The 21,644-nt window shown below is 34.9% G+C and overlaps 1 protein-coding gene across 5 annotated transcripts in view; it reads right to left on the reverse strand.

The window, feature by feature from the left end:
* LOC123701383 (homeodomain-interacting protein kinase 2) overlaps positions 1–21,237 on the reverse strand; it is a 102,141-nt gene extending 80,904 nt beyond the window's left edge. For 2 of the 5 annotated variants that reach the window (XM_045648832.1, XM_045648828.1), the window contains exons 1-2: positions 20,787–21,237; positions 15,095–15,280 (exon numbers count right to left, since the gene is read on the reverse strand). In XM_045648832.1, the coding sequence (XP_045504788.1) occupies positions 15,095–15,274 (180 nt within the window). In that variant the 5' untranslated portion in view covers positions 15,275–15,280; positions 20,787–21,237. The remainder of the gene's footprint in view (positions 1–15,094; positions 15,281–20,786) is intronic. The other 3 variants (XM_045648831.1, XM_045648829.1, XM_045648830.1) reach the window with 3 other exon arrangements.
* Positions 21,238–21,644: the final 407 nt, after the last annotated feature.

Consider the following 21,644-nt stretch of genomic DNA (forward strand, 5'->3'; position numbering starts at 1 on the left):
TCACTATCTAGCATCTCTATTCAACAATGCGAGTGGCACACGTTTGTTTCCCAATTCCCACACTTCACAAAGAGGTACATTGTGAAACAGACTCCATTAAAAACACAAACACACACACACACATATATATACACGCTACACTGCACTAATGAACTGACTAAATAGCTAGACTTAGTTTAACTAGGGTTGCCAAATTATATAATGTACCTCTGTAGATAATCAGGCTTAGGCTTTGGCCTTGGCCCCTATGTATGATGGAACACTAATCCAGTACATTAGTGACCTGTCTACAATTAATTTTTCAATTTTTCAATTTCAATATAATCTTTTTGTTAAGTCTTTGTGATATATATATACCATATACCAAGATGGTTGCCTCAGGTTTTTGAGAAATAAAAATATATTTGTTTATTACAGTTTTCACTACGTAACAAGACGTAGGCATACTATGTAGTATGTTTTCAGATCTGTTGTGAACGTCTACGCTTGCTAATTAGCAACCCTACTTGACGGTTCACTTTTATTTTGCTCCAAAATCTTAATTACAAGATGATTACGTCGAGCTACATGTGAGGCATTTCTGTCTGTTATGTTTGTGTTGGGAAAAAATGTTTTTCTCCTATTCTTAATTTAGTGCTGTTTTCATAACAAAAATTTGTCGTATAACGACAGTAATTTGAAGTTATTCGTCGGTTATAATTGCCATTCTTTTTCGCATTGACTACGATACAAAAATTTTAGTTCGTTCAGTTAAATATTGAACCTACAAAATAGAAACATTGCTTTAATTTTTAATTAACAATCCATCCATAAATATATAATGAATAAGGATATTGAAAAGGTTATACGATTTAATTTCCTGATTCCTACTTATACCTTCCGCGGTTTTCATTTCATGGTTGACAAATTCTCGCGTTACCGTTGCTTTAAAATTTTAAGTTTTAACCGTGAAATAATTTGATGAATGTTCACTGAAAGAAATATTATTGTCAATTGTCTACTTTCACTTTTGCGGCAAGGGTTATTAATAAATTATTACTTTCTGTGGCATACACTACTAATTCATATATTATGATTTAGGTCTTCTATATAAATGTACCATTGTCTCTAACATAAAATAATTCACTTTTTTAACAAGCCTTACTAAAATTTAACACAACACATACCGCAAAATATTAATATCGCAACAAATGAAAACAGATTCAAAATACTAATTTGAATAAATACAAAATACCAATTATCCCATAGTAAATCCCGGTGAAACAAACAAACAAATAAACAATTATTATCACCACCCGCAGTGTTTACTGACCTCGATTGTTTCGGAGCAAATGTTTACACAATTTTTTACCTGTAACATGAAGAAAAACACCCTTATTATAACTGTATGTATACTCTAGAATCTAGATACCTATGTGAAGTGATATATGATTTTACAGTTGTAACAGTATCGAATGTACAATTAAAATAGCACACGAATATGGCATAAAAAGAAAATATGTTACATTGATATATCCAGATGCTGATGTTTCTTTTAGATATACAGAAAAAACTATAAACCAATTGATATCAAATATTCCTTCTCTTCTAGCTCAAGTACTAACAGATACAAATAAATTACGTTATTGTAAGACAAAGTTACCACGCACATAAAGATAAAAGTTGGTCCTGTTTCGATAAGGATTAAGATGGATCCTATCTAACTGGCTATTGTATTAAAAAGACAGAAAAAAATAGCAACATGGAACTCCTTAATCTTTGCAATAGCAAATACTGAAATAATGAAGTTCATACGACTATAAACCTTATAGTTACGTTTTGTATTAAATACTAGCTTCCGCCCGCGACTCCGTCCGCGTGGATGTCGGTCTTCGCGTGGATGGTTATTTCTCCATTTTGAGTACCTCTGTCAATAACATCTTATAAATATCTATTGGACCCAATTCCCAAATACGGCTAGGCCTATAATAATACGCAACGTGTGTTCGCGGTTCTACGGAACAACGTCTATGGATAAAACTGAAAAATTAAGATTAATTTTTTTCTACGTATTTTTCCAGGATAAAAAGTATCCTATTTTACGCCCAGGATAATAAGGTATAATTATACCAAGTTTCATCGAAATCGAACCGCTAGTTTTCACGTGATGCCTTCACATACAGACAGACAGACAGACAAAAATTTTTTTAATCACATATTTGGGTTTGGTATCGATCCAGTAACACCCCCTGCTATTTATTTTTTCAATATTTTCAATGTACAGAATTGACCCTTCTACAGATTTATTATATGTACAGATTAAAGTTAATCAAAAATCATGGATCCAGGATAGATGTCATTTCTCATTACTTAGCTATTGTAAGCCTCAAGCAAGACGTCAAGTATCGTGGGCGTCGAGATCTTGAGCCGGGCGATCTCATTTCATCAACTTTCGGAAAGGTTAAGTAAATTTACTGCTGGAATATGATATACTTAGAAAGTCAGCGTCTTGATGAAGCCAACTAAGTCTACGTATACAGCTTTTTTGGGATCTTTTCGTGATTGTATGTGACTGCTGTCGTTGTGGATTAAAAATTATGTAGAGCGGCACAAAATATTTCATTAACGCTTACAAAAGTGGATACATTAGACTTAATTTGTTAAATAATGTTTAATTAACTTACAAAGTCAATCGAACTAAATCCAATAATTTCAATTGACGCAGTTGAATACTGATGCTACATTTTAAGCCGGTGAAACTGGCACATTCATCATTCCAACCTTTTGCCGATCATTTAGTAATTCTCCCACACAATATAACAGTAAAGCAATTATTGGCTAACTGTTTCAATAATACTCGAATCTCAACAGCTAGGTATATAGCCTTTTTCTATGTCAGGCAAATGGAGCAAGCCTAAGGACAAGCTGCGACGGACCATTAAAGGAAAACTCGATCGAGTGTGTGCGCAGTGCGGTCAGACGTCGTGTCGCGATGTGTGAGGCGCAATAGGATCAGTTTCCTTTAGTGCTATTTATGTTCAATTGCATATTATTATTATGGACGCTTCCGAAATATTGATATGCTTTGTGAAATTATAGTTGCGATTAAATTGTAGAAACTACAATAGGTTAAAGGAAACTACACTAAAGTTAAATACATAAAACTACTCATAATAAAACCTTGAAGTAGCAATAGCAAAACATCGGAGAAAATACCTGCATAAGGTTGCTAATATGTAAAAATGTATTGGTATGCAATAAATTATTTAAATTTGAATTTGAAAAAGAATAAAATGATCAGCGGCAATCCATCATCGGTGTAAGCGACGCTTATTAAAAAGAAAGAAAGTGCAAATTGCAGATCAAAAAGGACAATATCGATTAACAGTTTAATGATTCAATATTGAAACAAACTAGTTCCATAACAAGACAAACAGATCAGACATTATCACCCATATTACCTTATTAAACGCACAACCACATGTATCTAGTATAGTGCAATCAATGCAATTGATGTCTCGATAGCAAACTATTTATCACTGCAACGCTGAATGATATCTTAACACAATGGACATAGAGTACAAAATGCATTTGCAACGAGTAATTAATACAGCCACCTCACGTTGTCGCACACGACTTTAATGGAATCGTTCTAAAACATCGGAGAATGCAATACACCCGGCGTTTTTATGAATACAATGTCGGCGATTCTCTTAAAGGGGTCACGGAGTGTACACTTGGAAGAAATTCCCTCTACCATTACCTCGCCCTCGTAAACGCAGGGGGTTAGAGCAAACATTTTTGGGGAAACACGAAGCCAGCTCAATGTATTTTCAACTGCTCAGCTATACTTTTTATTACCAAGTCGATCGAGGGAAGCTAAATTGTTATTCTGACTTATTTTCCTTCTTGTTCAAGAAAATTGCGAATGCTTTGTTTTTTTTTTGTGTAAAGAGGATTCCAATCCAGCATTGTTTGCAAAATAGCATAGAATTTTACAATATTTTTTTCGGTCTTATTATATAATTGCCTAGTTGCCTACTCAATGATTCTATCACAAAATCAACATAAACGGACCGAAACTTCCAGGAGAGCTGGACAGTAAAAAGCATATCCTGTCTACTTCCCATAAATATGTGGTCTGCACCAAGAATTTGAGCTGTCAGTCGTTAGACATGTTATGTACAGGCAAGTATATCGTGCGCTGTTATCTATAGACGTAACTAGGCAAACATTCGAGCTCTAGGGTGCAATGCACTCGTCAATGCAGCCGCGACGACCTCGCACCGTGCGTCATGAACCACTTTGTTACAACTGAATAGAAATTAACTCGCCAACAATGCATTAACGCTCATCAGTATCGGCGATTCGTTGAATTAATACAACGATGATACAATACCATGAAACTGCGTTTGTTTTGGTACTAGGGATGAAAGTGTTTGTACATACCTCTGAGGAACTAACACTCTAATCGTTGTCCTAACCGATTCCGATAAAAGGGAGGATCACGCCACATTGAGAGTTCTAAGTTAAGTAGGTTTTTTATGATTACCATAGTTTATCGTCGTCTCTAATGTTCGAAGGGAACTAAACATATTTCAGTTTATTGAGATTACAAAAATGGTACCAACTCAACTCACCCACGACCCATAAGCTCCAACTTTCCTCCGCCCACACATTCGACATCATGCTTTCACCGAGCCGATAGATAAGCACTGAACGGTGCACAATGGACGGACAGACACGCTGAATACAAATGAACACTCGACGCACACGTGAAGGTTGGAACGAGACGCAGCCAGCGAGCGGCAGCTCGACGCTTGACAACTTGTGATAACGTAAATCACGAGGCCCGATATAAATTAAACATTTACTGGTTACATTTGGATTCAATGTTTCGTGGCGTTCAGCAAAAACACAGTGAAGACCATCCCGACGAATGGCCGACAGGCATTTCGAGCGATGCTATCTTCTGTATTTTTTGTATGGTAGACGATGCTACTGCAATACAAAAAAGACCTCACGGATCATTAATGTTTACATCTTAAACAGTTATTCTTCATTGGGATATACCAGAATAACCCAAAGATGTCCATTAAGAAATCCAATTACTCCCCTTATTATAGACGATATTTAGTTTTTTGTAAAATTGGTAACAAAACAATATTAAAATATTATACTACTTTATGCAATACATCATTCATCATATTATACTTTATCTAATACCGAACAAATCGCTAATCGTTTTGCTGTCAATGATTGTGATGATACATCATAACCGCATAACGTATCGTCTCGTCTAGTGGAAAATTATGGCACATTTGATTGATACCAATCTTCATTGAACATTAATTGAAAGAAGATTTCTGGTATATACCGTGAAAAGGCTCTCCATGAAATGCTTCACTGCACATTTTCAATAAATGATAGCTGTACGTAGCCTTTCCAGCTAGAAATTGGATTTTCCATCGTGAAAAATAATTATCCGGTTTAAAACATACGCCGGAAATGTTGCCCCGACCCACACGGTTCCTGTAGATGCGACTTTTCTCCAATTAAAATGCTTTATGAGAAATACGGATAATTTTTCAAACTCCAATACAAAGGAGAAATGCACAAAATTGTTTTGGAATGCCTGAGAGCATTTCAGATTTGAGACATGACTGATTTTGTTAAGATTAAAATTTATGATTAGATAGTGATACGTCAGAACTTAATTTCTAAATGGACGATAATTTATCTGGGGGTACATAATTGTTGTGCAAATTTTATAGAAATAGAAGCACGTATGAACAATATATCAGGAGACTGAGCAAACAATTCACGTTATTACAATATCAGGGCAACATTAAGGAACTTTCCGGTGGTCTGAATAACGCATGCTTGTTTGTAGCTCGCGTCGAATCGATCTCAATAATTTACTAAACATAATACGTAGCGAACATACGGTTAACCCACATACAGCGTTGGAAGTTGCTTAACAAAATACAATGGCTCTAGTACACCATACAAATTAAGTGCTGAGGAAAACCTGTGAGAAATCGGAGTAGAATATAAAGTTAATGGCATATCAATTTAGATTCGTTGTGAAATCCACAGAAAACCAAACAATGACCTGATAAAACAAAATTCTACCACGCAACATCTAGTTAACCAAAATAATTTATGGCAAGACATGAATTCGCACGTAATCGCAAGCTATACACAAAATGTGTTGCATAGGAAGCATCAAATGACGTCGAGTCTCAAGCAGCGAGCTAGACATGTCACCCGGGGTATACAACACCCCATGTCTAAAAGGACCCTCGCCATTCAAGCGCGGGTTAACAATACCCGTCTTATTGTTGACTAACTATATCATTAGCTTCACTTACAGCTTTGAAGGCACGAGTGTCACCTTTGAACGTAACAAATGTAAGGTATTTAGAAGAATACAGTGAAGAAGGGGTGTTTTAATGCGTTCCTTTGTGTTGGCATCGAAAGAGATTTTCTCGTTTCTTGTGAAAAATACTGTCATAATTCATACTAAAAATAATTTTATAATTCGTAAATATGAGTTAAATTTGTTTAAAGATTGGGAGCATCAAGTGCACTTAAAAAGATACGCTTTAAATGCGTTTTAAATTAGTCCTTATAAAAAAAAGTAGTGGGATATTTTTAAAGAATGTATACACACAAGATACGAAGTGAGTGAAGATGTGAAGATATTGAAATTATACACATTCGTTAACAATATAAGTATGTACCTACTTACGAATAATCGGAATCATTACGAGTGAAAGTGGTTAATATATAGAATCATTTTGATATGAAAGGGTCATAAGTATAGTCATAAGCACGTCATAAGTGCACGTACGTTTATTTATTCGACACACATTTCATATTTTTATAAAAGCAAGTCAATACTAAGGATGAATAGAAACAAGTTTCAATAACCATCAACCAAACATAATGTTAAATCTACTTATGATTTTGAATCGGTATAACGTGAGTGCTGAGTACCTCTGTCCATTCCCATATCATACCACACGCCATCAAAGACATTCGAGGCGAAGCACATCAAGTTTTATCACGTATTAAATTATGCAGTCCTTACTAGATCTACGATATCTTCATCTGGGACCACTAGACACGGATATCGGACGATCGCGCTTAGCTGTTCAAGATTGTAATTCCCTCATCAATTTCCGATAAAGTTTCAACACGGATTACACTCAACATAGAAATCCCATTTTTCCGAATCCAAACTGGCGGGTCGAGTGATTATTCCTCCTAAAGTTAAATTAAATAATGAAATTTGAAACGGCAGACGTTTCTTTAAAAACATGTCGTCCCCGGGAGAATAACAGTGAAAGTTAACGACTATTTATCACGGTGACAAATGTACGGAACGCTCCGGTCCGGTTCGGAAAGTTGAACAAATCCGTTGCCAGAACGTTCAGCTCCATGATTAAACGATTTATCACCAACTTACTGGTAACACACGAAAGTGGCGCGCGTTCTAGTTAGCTGCAAGGTAATATTGCGGTGACGTCAATGCGAGATGTTCAAGATACAACACTACACCACTAGGTATACCTCTACTCGGAGAATAAAATTTTTCAACAAACCTTGTCAATGATAAAGTCTCTGCTTTATATTACATGGAAATAATGTATGTATTCAATTAAAATTTCAGTACGCACGTTCGTTACTCAGCTGAGAGCATCAAAAATTAACTATCAACTACACGGCGCCAACTGAATCAATTATTTAAAACTTTACCGCGAACCGTTTAAGCTCAATTACAAACCTACATACATGCGGACATCCCTATATTCTAGTCATTTGTAAATTATAAGTTGGCACATACAATGTTCATCATTTTGTAGATTCGAATATAGTGCCAAATACAACTCAAAAATTTGGTGCGAATAAGGAAAAAAAATAATAACACCTCGAATGACAGAAGCCATACATGATACAATAGCACCTGAAAATTCGTAGAATGAGGTACCAGGCGCTAATACACAGCGAGGAGTTTGGCATTGTCAGTGTGGCAACAGCGCGATTACGTAACTTGATGCGCGGGCGGCAGGGAGCAGGGTGATTGACCTGCATGGTCCGCTGTTGCCAATTTGCGCATCACGAAATCTTCATTGCATACGATGCGAAATTATGGCACGCCTAAATATGTGCACGTGAAGTACACCGACGGAATGCCCTGCTATCCTGATACAAATCTGGACGAGGTTGGAACCTGAGCTTGCGCGGTTCTTACTTTAAACATCTAAACTTTTTAATAGCAATACAGAGTAAAATATGTATCTGTGACAATAAAACTCATTCAAAATATATAACAGTCAGTATTACGCTCCATTATTTCGCTACTTTCGACGTTTGGCGTATTTCCATACTTACTTATAGTATTTACAATGAAGTAGATAAATATAAGGACAATAATTTTACATAATTATGGGTTAAATTTATTGTAATCATTTTGTTAAATCAAAGCTGAAAACACTCGCTATAATATTTAAAGCACGTATTATGGTCTTGGTCTGTCACCTTCGAAAGGGTCAAAAATATATTTTTGATCACTTCCGTTTTTGGATCAATGTTAAATATTTCATATAAAAACGTCTTAAATAACATCTTATTTGTCACAATCTGACACGACTCAGGCGCGACTGTCCTTCGTGCAATTTATGCTTCACTGAGACAGCAATTGTAACGATTCTCCATGAAAGAGCGTAAATAATGATCAATTAACTTTTATGCAAAGGTTCACGTTAAAGAAGATAAAATGTAACACTTACAATAATTAGGTTCAAACTTCAAAACAAACATTACTCATCGTTTCATGTGTAATGATGATTAAAGTACAATTAATATAGTGACTAGTTCGGAGTCCTACAATTGCTACTACAACCTAAATTAATAATTGCTCACATTCCATATAGTTCGTGTTAATTCATGATGGGTTCACATAAAAATTTCGGACAGGAACAAGTAGTTATAGCAAACAGTTAACAATGTAGTTATTGGATACATTTTTATAGCAACAATATAAGTTACAGTCTTGCGCAATTCGCAATTTCATCTAGACGTAACATGGGCAATTACAAAGAAAGCCAACCTACATACGGCTTATAATTGCACAACGTCACGACCCCATTAACCAACCGTTGTCGGGTTTTATATACGTTCAGAACGCGAAGAAAATGTATATGGAAACTTCTTTTAAAAAAATAAGATGTGTCAATGTAGTTCTTGCTAACCATCTAAGTGGAGCCAAATTTGGCACAAGAGCGCCTCCGCTACGTGCATATCACACGTTGCCACTTTACTGGGCGTAAACAACGTTGCGTCACTTCAATGACCAACGTAAACTGCACCTAAAGCTGAAGGCATAGAATACAAATCGCGATGGAGGACAACGCGACACGTTTATAACATCGTTATAATACTCGCTATAATTTAGAGTCACCTATTTTTTGGATGAAAAACATACCATTCGTCGCGACTACGCAGCGTGTAACAAAAACATCAATGACGCCAGCATTCAAATATATCTGTTTCCTGGTGATCGGATCCCGGGGATTATATTTGTCGTCGGAGCGCGGAATTTAATCGAATACATTTATTTATTCATGCCGGCGGGTATTCATGATTTTAAATCTCATACGACCTTGCTCGGCCGCGGTGAAGAACGGAGTGGATTGGGCCGTTGTTTGTCGAGTAAATTTCCCAAAGTCGTCACGTTATCCCGTCACGCGGCGCGGGCTCCTGCGGCACGTGACGCTTACGCAAACTGTTTGTGTTCCATCTCGCGTTGGATTGGGAAATGTGACAATGTGATAGCCACTCTGCATGCGCAGCGAAACGCCACAAGCAGGCCGCTGATCGGGTTGCAGCGTTGCACAAATCTTGCACCGATCGCTTGTTGCCACTCGCCGGCTTTCTTGCGAGTCGCTTTTTCGCAAGTATTTGCAATGTTCTCGTTTACGCCACTTGCACGTATTAAATATAAAAAAGACGATATTGATTTACAATCCAATTTGTAAACTACATAGTTATTCATTATTTTATGTATCCTTTAAAATACATAATTGTATGTGGCTTATATGTTAACTACTCAGTACATACTAAGTAGTAAGTACAATATTGACTTGTGTAATTCTTGCAACTGAAATATAAGTTTTTGTCAATTTTATTTACTCAACAAACAATTGAACAATAACGACAGGATAAAGGAGAATGCCCATGAAAGTATGGACCACAGTATAGTGTTGCGCCAATGCCAGATTGGTTTTGGAGGGTTCTTCGATATTCAAAAAATTTTTACCGATTGATTTTTTTGTGATAAAAACAGGGGTTTTCAAGATATTGAGAAAAATGTGAAATAACCTCAAAACTTAAATAGCCCCGATTTAGTTAGGTTTATCTGTGATTTAGGTAGTATTTTGGTAGTATTAATTTATCGTCCGAAGATTATTTTTCGTTCAACATATTAATTAATCTATGCGTAGAGCTTATGCTTTCAGACAAAGTCTACCTGTTCATCGGCTAGTGTAGGTAGGCACCAGAAATCTTCCAGGACGGATTTCAAGAAAACCTAAATATATAATATTTAAAAAAATGCCAATAGAGTTTTTATTTGGTTTACATGTTGTTGTTGTTTGAATCATTTTTTCACTTCATATTCGAAGAAAGAAACACATAAGAAATAACTGGTTACCTACCAAGCTATGTCATAATAATATTTTTTTTATAAATATTAGAGATGCAACGAATACTACTTTTACGAATACGAATACGAATACGAATATCAAACTTACTATTCGGCGAATACGAATACGAATATCTCGCCTTGGTAATAAAAGACTTATTTATTTAAGGAATGTTTACTCTTATAATAATTAAAATTTACAATAGGCAAATTTTTGTTTAAAAAACATAAAATTCGTAGATTTTCTGGTTTTAGGCAATTTTTTTTCAGTCTGGATGTTTCCAGCCGTTGAATAAAAGTCTTTCCGAAGCGCAGTCGCTTACACATGGCTTCAGTGAAAAATATTTTTGGGCGAGTTTTTTCTGACTTGGAAAATGGACATCTTCTCGCCAAAAGGCCAGTGGATCAGCAGTCTCTGCACACGTCATATTTTTACGCGCGATTTTTAAATCTGTAGTAAATAGAGTTGCGTACAAAAATATTCGTTTTTAAATATTCGTATATTCGCCGAATACGAATATTCGGTAAATGTCTACTATTCGGCGAATACGAATATTCGTATTCGTATTCGTTGCATCACTAATAAATATATATTTATATTATTTTACTTCACTATCTATGTTAAAACAACCTACAGTGTATAAACAATACCTTAAAAAGTGATTTTATGTTAATTGATTTTTTTTGTAATTCAATGAAAACAATAATCGACATACATTTACCTATTTACCATAGTAATGTCATAATAGTTACCGCTTGGTTACCGTGGTAACCGATAATGGATACTAAATCTATGGTAACGGATCTAAACAATTACATACAGTCTTATTAGATTTTACAAAACATTCCCTGATCAAATTATATTTTCCGATAGTAAGAAGGCCTCTACATTGCCGAGATTTTTTTTAATAGTATTTTTATCTTAATGCATGAGAAAAACCTGTACCAAAAATGTAAACGGTAATGGACACTAAATCTATAATAACGGATCTAAACAATTACATGTCTTATTAGATTTTACAAAAAATCCCTGTTCAAAATATATTTTCCGATGGTAAGAAGGCCTCTAAATTGCCGAGATTTTTTTTAATAGTATTGTTGTCTTGATGCATGAGAAAAACCAGTACCAAAAATGGGCATTCTCCTTTATGCATAATTATATCATCGATCATATTTTAAAGTAATTAACATAATTAGCATTCAGCGATAATTCCCATACATCATTCAGCACAACATTCAACATCTAGCCACACTACCACATATCGAATCTCAAACAATGGGCCGCAACCCGACACCCGGTAGTTAAGAACAATAAAGGATTGCAGTAGAATTCGGAGCGTCGTGTAACAAAACGCGACGATACTTTCCAAACTGGCCCAGATGGTAGTAACGGTACAACAACGATCGACAGATGCAACGTCGCGCTTGCTAAATTCGATTGCTGAAAAATGTTGAAGCATTCTTCTAATATTCGCGGATTTATTTCTATGTAGCAGTTTTAAGAATGGAATGAAAATGGATAACTAGGAATCAACTTTCACCTACTTACAATTATTGAATACTAGCGGTCCGGCACGGCTTCGCCTGTGGTACATATTTCGCAATAAAAGGTAGCCAATGTTCTTTCTCAGGGTCTAAAGATTGTCTGTGCCAAATTTCATCTAAATCGGTCCAGTGGTTTATGAGGTTCATTACAATCAAACAAACAAACAAAGTTTTCCTCTTTATAATATTAGTGTAGATCAAGACAATTATATAATCCGACATCCAAGCAATAATCTTAAAATCTTTATTCAACGGTATCACCTAATAAACTACTATAGTGTTTAGTCTAGAGATAATTTTAAAATTAGTATTAACAATGTGTAGCTTGAATCTATCTAGTTTGAAATCATTATGGTACTGGGCAATTTAAAATTTTCTACTATGTTTATTCAAACGTGCAATGTCACGCGACATCACCAGCTGCAAAATGGTTCAAGAAAATTTAATTTTCATTCATGATCAGAGATCCATTCACAATGTGTGTGATATTTGTCATTTTATTGGTATAATAATTGAAATGACTTGTAATTAAAAATTTCAAACAGTCTTTAAAATCTGAAATTTTTCTAGATATCGTATTATAGTATAAACATTAAACGATGAACATACATAATAGTGTTGAATCCATTCAGAGGCCTTAGTTATCTCGCTTGATATCTTCTAGATCTTTGAGTTTTCCATCAATATAATTGTAACTTTCTATTCATTGTTAAGTAAACCTCTAGGTTTACTTATTTTCTTATTGCATTAAAAATCGCTATTGTTGAAACTTCATACCTATAAATCTATAAATTATCTTCAAAGATTGTGCCTCTGTTGGAATGTAATGAGATGACAAGTTTCAATTTGTTAAGCGATTTCTTTTCTCATTGCTTATCTGTTAAGGGACAGAGAAAGCTTTAGAGATATCGTAGAAAAATTTACAAGGGGCAAATACATATTATTGCGCTTCGATTTTCAAACTGAACACCTCATAAATCTTTACCATTACAGATTAATTCTTATTTCTGCGCAAGATCAAGTCAATACCAAACAAAGCATTTAGGATCTCAAAGATCCGGCAAGATTCAATTGTCCATTATTTCCAGTACACCGGAGACAGTGTTGACCGCGTACAATCGCGAGGACGTAAAACGATTATATCCAATTAGCCGGAGGAGGAGGCCTGGAAACCCATTTACGGAGTGCTCAGTACCATAGTATAGAGAGAAGTAAGTTATCTTCGAACAAAGGTACATCGTGCCGTTTTTATGTACGCGAAGCGCTTGGCCACGCCCCCCGTTCATGTACGTACGCAAGCACGTACGTACATGAACAAGGAGCGCACGCACACAACGCCGCTCGGTTCCTTCTGAGTGATTTTCTACAATTTTTTTAATACAACGTGACAAGTGTGAAGTGATAACCCTGCCCCTCGCGAGTTTAGGTACCGTGCGCTTAAGCGCCGGGAGTCGGTCTACTTCTCTCTTTATACTATGTCAGTACTCAGTGTTCAGAGGACGGACGTCAATTGAGACGCTGGCCGTTCATCCGGACGTTTGTACGAGGAGAGGTCACGCCGGCCGGCGAGCGACCGTTATCGTTTGGCAATTGATAACTGTATTGCAGTTTACGATGCTGCCGTCTCTATGTATTGTAGAGAGAACGTTTATGAAACTGAATGGTAAAACCTTTTGGAGACTAGCTGATACTAGATCAAATGCGTAGATGCGCTTACGCATACACTTTAATTTCTACAAGAATTCGCTTTGACTTTATTAAATAAATTATTATTAATTCAACACCATTTTGTTAAAATTTTGAATCCTCTCGATTATAATTCATTATTATTTATTATACACCTCATAAATAACCACTTAAAAATCGATTACTCATCATACAACTTGACATTTCCAATCGCCGTGACACATTTATAATCATAAAATATTTTTATTTATTAAAGTTTTAATAGTTAGCTCCAGTTTATCGAATCGTGTATGCACTGACCTTCACAATTGTTTCACTTAAAGCGCAGCTGTTACAAATAAAAATCGTTAATAATAAAAACAATTCAACGCCCGTATCACAATTACTTCGAACCGCAGACAAACTAATCACACCTTTTTATTTTATCATTGTGATATGTCGGCATTTATTTCAATGTTATTTGTGTCATATAATAAATGTGAAGGTAACTTTGTCTGTTGCGTTATCGCACACGACTTGCTCAAAGGAATTTCTATATCTATATATTCATACAAAAAGATAGAACCTTAGAGGCTAATTATATTGCGAAATCCGAAATCGAAAGAACGCAGTGAAAAATATAATTATATTTTGACAGAGAATTATTTATCGTACAATAACGTGAAATGCACGTTATATCGTAGATCTAATTCGATATTATAAATTATATAAAAGCTTTGAGTAATGGCTTCCAATATTATGAAACAAAATATAACTAATGTACCAAACATGTGCCTGCAAATGGCCGCCATAGCCCACGTGAAATACGTAATACGTTATCGTAGACCTACGAATTACGATACCTGTATATTTCACTTTGACCAATGAAATTAATTCTTGAATATTCATATGATCACCTACAGTATAACATATTTGTATTTCTCAGTAGCTAATAAAAAATAATATTTATAATTGAAAACTTATTTCTGATCATCAACGATCACGTATATTACGAAAATCTTCTAATACATAATATAAAGTTCACGTATCGCAGTGTTTGTAGTTAGACTCCTCCGAAACGGTTTGACCGATTCACATGAAATATTGAGAGTAGGTATCTATTTTTCATACCTCGTGATAAGAGTAAGGCAGAACTACGTTTGCCGGGACAGCTAGTAACTATATAAAGCTGACCTTAAACAGCGAATCGTCCGGTAGCGCGTGGCTAGCGAGCGGGCCGGCTGGGCTTAGCACGCGGCGCTTCTTAGCTGGCTGGCGGGCCGGCGACACTGCCGGCGCTGGCGTGTACACTGACTGCGCGCTGTGTGCCTGACCGTTGCAATGCTGTGACTGCTCCGGGTACATGACATGCATTCCCTGCTGGTGGAAACACACGCGTTCTATACTAGTGTATATGGCGACATTTGAGAGGTAAAATGTGGGGTAGTTTGAGATTTTGGATAACAAAAAGACGTTATATATAGAGAGAGAAAAAATATGTTAAGTATGTATAGAGAACTATTTACTATACATGTTGTTATGAATTTTTGATAGGAATATTTATTAAATTCTATCAAGTTAGATCAAAATGCTTTTAATTGAATGTTACAGTTAAATGGGATCGATAAATACCTTCCTAATTGATGTTAGATACAGGTATATATACTAATACATTTATATTAAGCTTATTTAAACCCACACAAGACACCTACTAGGTATACAAGAATATTGTACCTAGAAGTTGTTGCCTATGATCGGACATTCAGTATTATTATATTCAAGCTTTTTCATACTGAGATGTTTAACACTGTTATGCTGTACATTCAACAAAATATCTTTACATCTTCACTATATATACAAGTGTTCGCAACTCTGTCGGTAAATCACCGACAGTTGTTAACAGACAAGGCCTTGGTGGATAGTTGTTTATGAACCTATTTGTTTAGAGTTTAGACAAAACGCACGTAGGTACATATTATTATAGAAGCAAACATTGCCAGAATATTTTGTATACAGATGTGATAAAATCATGTGGTTTTACTTAGATGATATAAACTATAGTGACTAGAGTGTATTAATTTACATTTAAAATAAAATAAAAGTAACAGAAACAGTCCTTACAGTGTATTTGTCTATAAAATATGATATGAATCAATAGTGAGCCGTAACATAGGTACATCACAGTAACTGGCATGCGAAATAAATCATCGCCAATTAAACAATTACCACTGTTATTATAATGACTGAAATCGAGATTATACCTGTTCAACAATCGAGCAGTCCATGAATCATCGCCCTAAACCGCGCCCTGAATTAACGGCACGCAATAAGACGTCCGCGTCGAGCAATTTTAATATTTTTCGAGCTTCCACCATCTTCGTAATTTTGTAAAAAGCATCATAAAAAGCGAGTTCCATTCGCCAGCGGCAGCCATTAACTATTCAAACTTATCTCTTTTCCTCGAATTTTTCTGTACCTATTGTTGATTGCGCAAATGATGGCGAGAATAAAACTGCAACAAATACCTATTTATCTTGCAAGTTACGTTCCTATCGACGTGTTATTACTTTATCGCAAGGAAACATATTCATCGGAATATTTTTTAAATTTGGAGATTACATCTTCAATATGCGGGAAAATACAAATCTCTAGCTATGTTCAAGTCGTAAACATCCTAATGTTTACGACTTGAATTGTAAAATGGTGTGTTTATATGAGCTTAAAGTTGTACATAATTGCAATTGCATCATGTTGTTTTAATCGCATTATGTTATACCCAGGCCTTATTTCAAAGGAGTGCCGGCATTAAAGAAATTGTAATTCTGAAAAAACATATAGATCTATCACGAGAACGTCAAGTTATAAAAAGGGAATTCAAAGAACTGAATACTTTAACAAGAACCTTCTGTGACGCACGCAAATAAACACGATTACGTATTACATATGCCGACCGGTAGCCATGTGTTTGTTGACAACACGTTACATACACATCTATACCTACGTATATATTTTGTCTACCAATACCATGAATCATGCCTAGACTTTAATTTGCATAAAATAAACACCAACAAACGCTTTACTACGTGCAGTTTGAAACTAATTGGTTTGATTCGAAACAAGAGAAGTTATTGGGAAGAGGCTTACGGGATGCAATGCAAGTGTAGCGGCGCTTACTTTGATCAAGTACATTAAGAGGTATTCATTCCTTCCAGAAGCTTACTAAATTCAGTAAAACAATGTAAATACCTACCTACAATAGATAAAGTACTTATCGTACATAGTTTTAGGTGGTTTTAGTGAAACTATTTGAGACGCGAAATTAATTATTACTACAACCAAATACATAATTGCGGCATACGGCTGCATATCTGTTATTTTTTTCGCTATAAATTTCACATGACGACAGGCGACCAGCCCCCGTAAAAAAAGGCATGTCAAAAAAGTTACACATGACAGCCGTCGTCCAGCTTCCGGAAAAAGAAAGATCACATCAACGATACCATACGCTTCTCTACCCTACATTATTTAAGCATACATTCATTGAAGCCCGCTTAGTTGTTTCAGAAGCCCACCACTATCACGGCTATCGACTTTCTAACCGCGTGGGTGACACGGCGCACGACAGCTGCAGCCGCAGGTTACCCAGCAGATACCTTATCTAGAGCCGGTCAATTAACATCACGAGCTTGCTGAATGAGTGGAGAAAGTCCGGACGAGAAATGAGAATGGACATTTCAGCTAATGGCACTTGACATGCAACACCATTAACGTGGACCTTCAAATTGCGTTTGTGTATCGTTACGTCAGCCGAGACGTTTGTACATGTACACAGTACATGTACCTAGGTATAACATTTTTACATCTTTTGTTGTATCACTAAATGACTCAATTAGTACAATTGTATTGCGTATGAACGTACTTTCGTGGTTATGAAATTCATTTACAGTTAGCAACAACAATTTTTCATTAAACTTTGCTATGTACATGTATACTTTATATAACAAACAATCTATGAAATTTTAACGAAAAAGTTAAGAGTGACCCAGCACAGAATGGAAACGGCGGATAACGGATTGCGTTACTAGGTATAAAATAATAAAACTTCTAAAAGGCGTTTCAGATGATAATCATTATTCTCCCTCTTTATACCTATTTGGAAGGAGTTACGTTACGTTACTTATTCATGCAATTCTACTAACAAACGCTATTGAAATCAGGGAGATTTGCTATAATCTGGCGGTCCGCGTAAAGCTTTCAAATTCAAAATCAACCCGTGATAGTTGCCCTGCTGCACTACACTCCACGGTTTAATCTATTTTCCAGAAAAAGGTGGTGCCACGAGATCTTAGCCGAGGTCGTGCCAAGACGCGGCCCCAGCGAAATGTCACAACACCGTTATACCGAACGCATAACGGCCTACCATTGTATCTGCGCGCACGCACGCACGGTGTCGCAACACTTGACGATTCTATCGGCGGATTGGTTCTGGGGAAATCTGGCTTCGATTTTCTCTAGTTTCATTAGCAGATAATTTATTTCAATACAAAGTTCTTTAATAAATTATTAGAAGCAGAATCTGGCTGAATAAGATCACAATACATTGTTTTTTGATTTGCCGTTTGCTAAATTGTTAAACACTGGCAAGGCCATGCCAAATTGGTTACAAAAAAATTATTTATTTCAAAACAACTAGCTTAAAAAAGTAATTTTTCCAAAATGTACCTTAATGATTTGATTTTGTACAACAAATACATTTGAATAAGTCAAATTCCTTTAATATTCTAGGAGGTAGCAACGTTGACAAGTGAGCATTTTAGTATAGTTGGTTCTTTGATATGCTGTTCCTCTTGCTATTTCGGTTACAGTCCGGCCTGTCTGGCTGGCCGCAGTGGTTGCATTTATTAGTGCGCATCTTATCTGCACAGGAAAATATCCTTAATTTAAAGTCATTTTTTAACGCGTAATTTTTAATCGTTTGCCTTTAGATAGATCCATTAGACATACATTTTTTATTGCAAGACGTTTTTTTCGTTGTTAAATAGGTGCCAGACGCAATTTTTATTTCAAAATAATTAAAATATCATCGTAATAAGTGAAATTCCATCAACATGAGTCCCAGTGAAGGATAAGTAATCATTGTGTTACTTATACTATATATAATATTCATTTTACTATTTACAGTTTTTTTGCAACAATCTACCATATCGCCTCCTTTTTCCCAACGAACCTCAAATAGGACGTTAATGTAAACTTGATAAAAACCAAATATCATCAAGAAATTAAAGACTTTTTAACGGATTTTAAACGCGATTTATTGATTGTATTATTTTCCCAAGTCTTTAATTTCAAAATGTATAATACTCGCGTAAAATCAAACACTAGAAAATACAAATATCATCAAATTCATATTTATACCCAAAAGTGTAATAAATATGAAACCATCTATTAAAAATATTAGTTTAGTAATCATTCAATATAAGTATTAAAAAAGGATAATATAATATAAATAATAAAGTTATTACTTACCTTTTAAGCGGACTCATGTTGATGTAATTTCACTTATTTCGATGACATTTTAGTTATTTTGAAATAAAAATTGCGTATGGCACCTATTTTACAAAGAAAAAAACGTCTTGCAATAAAAAAATTATGTCTGATGGATCTATCTAAAGGCAAAAGATTAAAAATTACGCGTTAAAAAATGACTTTAAATTAAGGATATTTTCCTGTGCAGATAAGATGCGCACTAATAAACGCAACCACTGCGGCCAGCCAGACAGCCCGGACTCTAACCGAAATAGCAAGAGAAACAGTATATCAAAAACCCAACTATACTAAAATGACTTTTTTTTTAACGTTGCTAGCTCCCGTACTATAACTTGAATTCAAAATATCATAAATGAATTTTTTTTTTAAACTTGTAAGCAATTTAAAAAAAGATAAGGTGAAAGTGCAATAGTGTTTTAACAAACAGTAATTATATATTTCTTACAGCCAACTGGTTAAATCACCCAATTCATTAATACGCTAGGATGCTGATTATTATTAGTATACTGTTGTTATATTAAACGTTATAATTCCGATAATTTATAAATTGGCACCAATTAATCCAAAAACTTGAAATGGCATAATTAACCTGTTAGCTGCAACATCATATAGGTATTATGTGAAAATTATTATATTTTTATATTATATTATTAGGTTTTCTATATTCCATTACCTTGACGCAACAAATTAAAGCATATTAGGTAAATAAAACCTTATCTATCTAAAGAATGTAGGATTTTATCTACATTTAATTACGCTCAAAAGTATTTAGTGCAAGAGATAATTTTCATAGAAACAAATTTCAAGATGATCTGTTGGAACTGATGATACTTTATAAAAAAAATACCCAAGTAGGTAGTGAATGTCAATAAAAATTCTTCATTGTAAAACAAATATGTACTTAAACAATATAAATTCTGTCGGTATGTAAGATTGCGGTAGCTGAAATCGATATCAGACATATGATATTATGTAGGTATAACGTAAATCTGGAACAGCTGTTTATATTAAAAAACTAATATCAATTTTAGTAGATACTTTCAAAGCATAAATATGATTATCGTTATAATAAAACATACGAAGTTACTAAAAAAGACAGTCACATGAAATAAAAGCAAAACGGGAACTGTTAAAATAAATATAAATTCCAATAAGACTAAAAATAAACTGGGTTATTTATTTACGTCTATCATAGACTACAAAGTGAAACATATGATTTGTTGTAGCATGTGATGAAAATAGATAAGGAATTATGCATAATTCAACATTTACCGTTAAAATGAAGCAATATTAAGTATAAAGAGTGAGAAAATATATAGAATGTTTTCAAGAAACTCACACGTAGCCAGTGAGCGGTTGATATCGCTCAGTAGAAAGCAATAAACGACGCCGCGATTCCGTGAGAACCAGTAATTTTCCACACAATTTTTTCACTTTAAATTGCAGTCAGATAGTTTCCTCACCTTTCAGAGATAATTCTTTGTCTGTATGATCCCACTATCATGCTGGAGAAGCACACGAAAGCGGACAAAGGGTCCTTCAAAACACAGCCATTTTGAAACAGTTCATATGAATGTTACGTGTACTGCGAGCGTACAGTTTTGTTGATCGAAAGATGGAAAAAAGATTATCCATTCGCACTCATTTTGAATTCAAAGCACAGTAAAACTAGCACTAAACATTTCACACACTTTAAGGTACGATTTCACTTCATACTTTCGCACACACCCGTACACGTCGCACTAAGTCCGTCGAACGGAAACGACGAACTCACACGAATGGCGCTTGAACAAAATTCGAATGGCGGACCAGCGACATAACGTTCAGTGTTGCCATAAATATTTTCAATTTGCACTAGTGACATAAACAATAAAATATGTATAACTATTACTAGTTTAATTTAAAATCTAATTCATCACAAGTTCATTAAATTTTCTAATATACTTGTCAATTATTTTGAAGAATATCTCATGAATAAAAAATCAATAATTTTTCCATTTCCAATCCATAGACAATACAATATTTATTTAATTTTCTTTAAATTTTTGAATCTTCATTTTGTTAAACTTCCTTTACTTTTAATTTTGTCAGTACCTAATATAAAATGGCATGGAATGCGAGTTATATAACCTAAATTCAAACTTAAATATCCCAATATATTATTTATTATCTGTGAAGTGGGCGTCGCATCTGTGGA

This window comes from Colias croceus, chromosome 21 (assembly GCF_905220415.1).
Source record: "Colias croceus chromosome 21, ilColCroc2.1".
In the NCBI taxonomy this organism is placed as follows: domain Eukaryota; kingdom Metazoa; phylum Arthropoda; class Insecta; order Lepidoptera; family Pieridae; genus Colias; species Colias croceus.